The 3,326-nt window shown below is 38.8% G+C and overlaps 1 protein-coding gene across 1 annotated transcript in view; it reads right to left on the bottom strand.

The window, feature by feature from the left end:
- Window positions 1-412: 412 nt before the first annotated feature.
- Window positions 413-3,326, bottom strand: part of LOC108793133 (anoctamin-3-like) — a 110,241-nt gene continuing 107,327 nt past the window's right edge. The window contains exons 22-23 of the mRNA XM_018564089.1: window positions 2,207-2,312; window positions 413-595 (exon numbers count right to left, since the gene is read on the bottom strand). Of these exons, the coding sequence (XP_018419591.1) occupies window positions 413-595; window positions 2,207-2,312 (289 nt within the window). The remainder of the gene's footprint in view (window positions 596-2,206; window positions 2,313-3,326) is intronic.

Below are 3,326 nucleotides of genomic sequence, written 5' to 3'. Positions count from 1 at the left end.
AACTACCTTTATGCTTACTGATGATCCTCTTGGCCAGCTTCTTTGCTGAGCATTATGGGAGGTGCAGCAGCCAGAAGTATATTAGACATCTCTTTGAAGTTTGCATTAGAGAATGGTACAGAAATAAGTATTTACTGTACTTAGCAAACAGCAACTTCTCTCCGCATCACAGACCTCACTTCCAGCTGCCAGCACCTGACAGAGGTCACATGACTCTGGAGATGTTCCAATCCACATAATACTGATCGTCACTCTATCCTTAGTGACGCTGCAGATGTTCCAGTTTCCAAAAAGGTGTTCCACATATTATATACATATATGCTCCTGTTTGTAGTGTATACATATGTATATAATATTATGTACATGTTTAGGGGTTGTACTCTTTTCATCTCAAGCTGCCATTTTGCTTCCTTTAAGGCCATTCATGGTTTAAGTGTTTTCCATTCCTTTTCCTTTCCCGTTGCAAGTGCTCCAGCTCGGCTTCATACATCATCTCCTGCACTAGATATTTTTCCCGTCTCATTCGGTCGCAGAGATCTTTGGGCATATCGGGGATGAGGTAAGCAATGAAGGACTTAATTCCAAACACAAGGTGCTAGAAAAGGAGAAATACAAATAAATATCAATACAGGTAAGGTATGGTGGTTTTTCATATATTTTCTTTCTTCATCATTTACATTTGGCAACCATAACAGTATCATCACTGAAAGGTGTAGTGAATACAATGATCTCATTACAATGGCACCTGGAAGTGGGTGGGATATATTACGCACCAAGTGAACATTTTGTCCCTGAAGTTGATGTGTTGGAAACAGAAAAAAATGGGCAAGTGTAAGGATTTGATCAACTTTGACAAGGACCAAATTGTGATGGCTAGACAACTGGGTCAGAGCAACTCCAAACTGCAGCTGTTGTGGGATATTCCCTGTGTGCAGTGGTCAGGACCTACCAAAAGTGGTCAGAGAAAGGAAAACTGATGAACTGCTGACAGGGTCATGGGCAGCTAAGGCTCATTGATGCACTTGGGGAGCAAAGGAAGCCCCACCTCACAATTTAGAGGACTTAAAGGAACTGTCACTGATGGCTTAGTGCCAGAAACAACAGCATACCTTTAGAGGTCTAGTGGAGTCCATGCCTATACAAGTCAGGGCTGTTTTGGCAGCAAAACAGAGACCTACTCAATATTAGGCAGGTGGTTAAAATGTTATGGCTGATCAGTGTATATTATTAAATATAAATGAAATACTGAATGTTAATATTTCCATTTCCCAAAAACATGTGGGGGACTTGGCTCATTTTAACATGTTTTACAGGCTATGTTTACCTGTGTTGCTGAAAACGTCTGCCTACAGAGCTCATTAGCACAAGCAGAATAGGCCAGAATTAGACATAGGACTGACCCTCCTTGGCTGCTTTGTTCACACAGGGCCAGAAGGGCTAATACTGATGTATGATGCATCAATGTGTGTAATGAAAAAGCCCATTATTGTACAATCTTTATTTATACAGGTGATACAACCAATAATTGTATATGTGTGTATTTGTATTTAAATCCACTGAAATCATACAGTATATAGCTCATACTACAGTATTCTGAATAAAACTGCTATATCTTACTTGTTTAGTGATATATAAAATAATAATAATGTCCCCTAAACCTAATTATCCTCTGTCTCAGAGAATCCCTTTAGTAAATAGTGAATTTCTCAGTCACGTCCTCACTCAACAGCCGAGGCCTCTCATTATGCGATCTCTGACAATGCCAACAGGACCAAAATAAGGCTGTACTATGGCAATGCTTGAAAGGTAGGTGAAGGGAGATCTATTGAAAAGCACTGAGACTGGCTGCTAGGGAGCCCAGTTATTATTTTTGCGGGTGGAGAAGGAAGAGAAAAGTCCAGCAAGGAACACTGTACTCTAAATATCAATACACCATTAAACACCTAGTATGTATAGGTACATGTCCAAGTAAGAGGTGTGCAGGCTTGGAAAATCATATTGCACTGGGTAAAATGGTGCATCTGATACTCAATAAAACAGTGAAGGCAATAAAGTGCAGTACATAGCCGCTTATGGAAAAAGGTCCTTCAGTGCCCGGAGTGAGGATGCCAAACTAGGCCCCTCTGATTTCATTATGCATTATTATATAGCATATTTCTATAGAACATATGAATTAATTTGTTTGTGGAAGTAGAATAATACGTACCTCAAATACTATAATAAAGGCTAACCGTGCAGCCAGTACATGCCAGAACTGCAGGGTGAACTCATAGGGGGAGGAGCTCCAAGGAGGTGCTCGATAATCCCGGTATCTAGAAAAATATCAACTTTGTGTCATAAAACAAATGTATCAGGATAATGGTCATAGTAACATAAACAGGATATACTGATATGCTATAATATTCAGAAGACAACAACATTGGATTCAAGCCCAACTGAAGACCCAGTATTTATAAGGGTAATGCAGCAGGGCTACATATAGAGTAATAAGTAAGCACCTATTTCTGTGTTTTATAATCACTAACTGCTGCAGCAAGGGTTAAAATACTCTCTTCTATCAGCTGCTAGAGAGCCAGACCACTGCTTGCACAGATATTCCCGCGTTTCCAACAGTCCAACATACCTCCTGCACAGTGCTCCAATTAACAACCCTCTGTGTCTGGGGCATGTCAGCCTGCTGGAGACCCAGGAGGGAAGCTGCATTATGTGTGAGAGCAGTGGTCTGGCTACAGCACTTAATAACTACAAAAATATAGAAAGAAGAGCATATTAAATACTGTACATGCAGCCTGACTATATTATGGTAATACATATTAAGGTTTCAATTGGGCTTTAACAGCAAATCAGGTATAATGAAACTGATAGCTAGAAACAAGGCAACTGACCGTGATCATCCAATTGCGTTCTTTTAATACTAAATATATCTCTGAACTAAATACTTTTCAACTGACATCTCAGATTCTATTACCACATATAGATCCACTCTTGTGTTTGGAAAAAATTATACTAGTAAACTGAGCTTCTTAGTCATAGCCTCCAGTATAACTACAGTCATGCCCATAGCTTATATTTACATCTAATGATACTATACCATGCATGTGTACTGTTGAACTACCACACAATTATATGAAAATAATGGTCTCTGGATGTTCATTTATGGTGAAAAATGCCCCCCAAAAATTTTCTTAAAATACTTTTTTTTTCCAATTTGAATGTAGTGTGTTATAATAATACATTATGGCCACTAGATGAGGCTGAGGAGCTTAGGAAATATATACAGAACTATATAAATATATAAATAAAAATATGTATATACTATATAAATA

Source organism: Nanorana parkeri, unplaced genomic scaffold (genome assembly GCF_000935625.1).
Source record: "Nanorana parkeri isolate BGI_ZX_2015 unplaced genomic scaffold, ASM93562v1 scaffold724, whole genome shotgun sequence".
Taxonomy (NCBI): Eukaryota; Metazoa; Chordata; class Amphibia; order Anura; family Dicroglossidae; genus Nanorana; species Nanorana parkeri.
The sequence above is the reverse complement of the archived record's forward strand: the minus strand, read 5'-3'. Positions and strand labels throughout refer to the sequence as shown.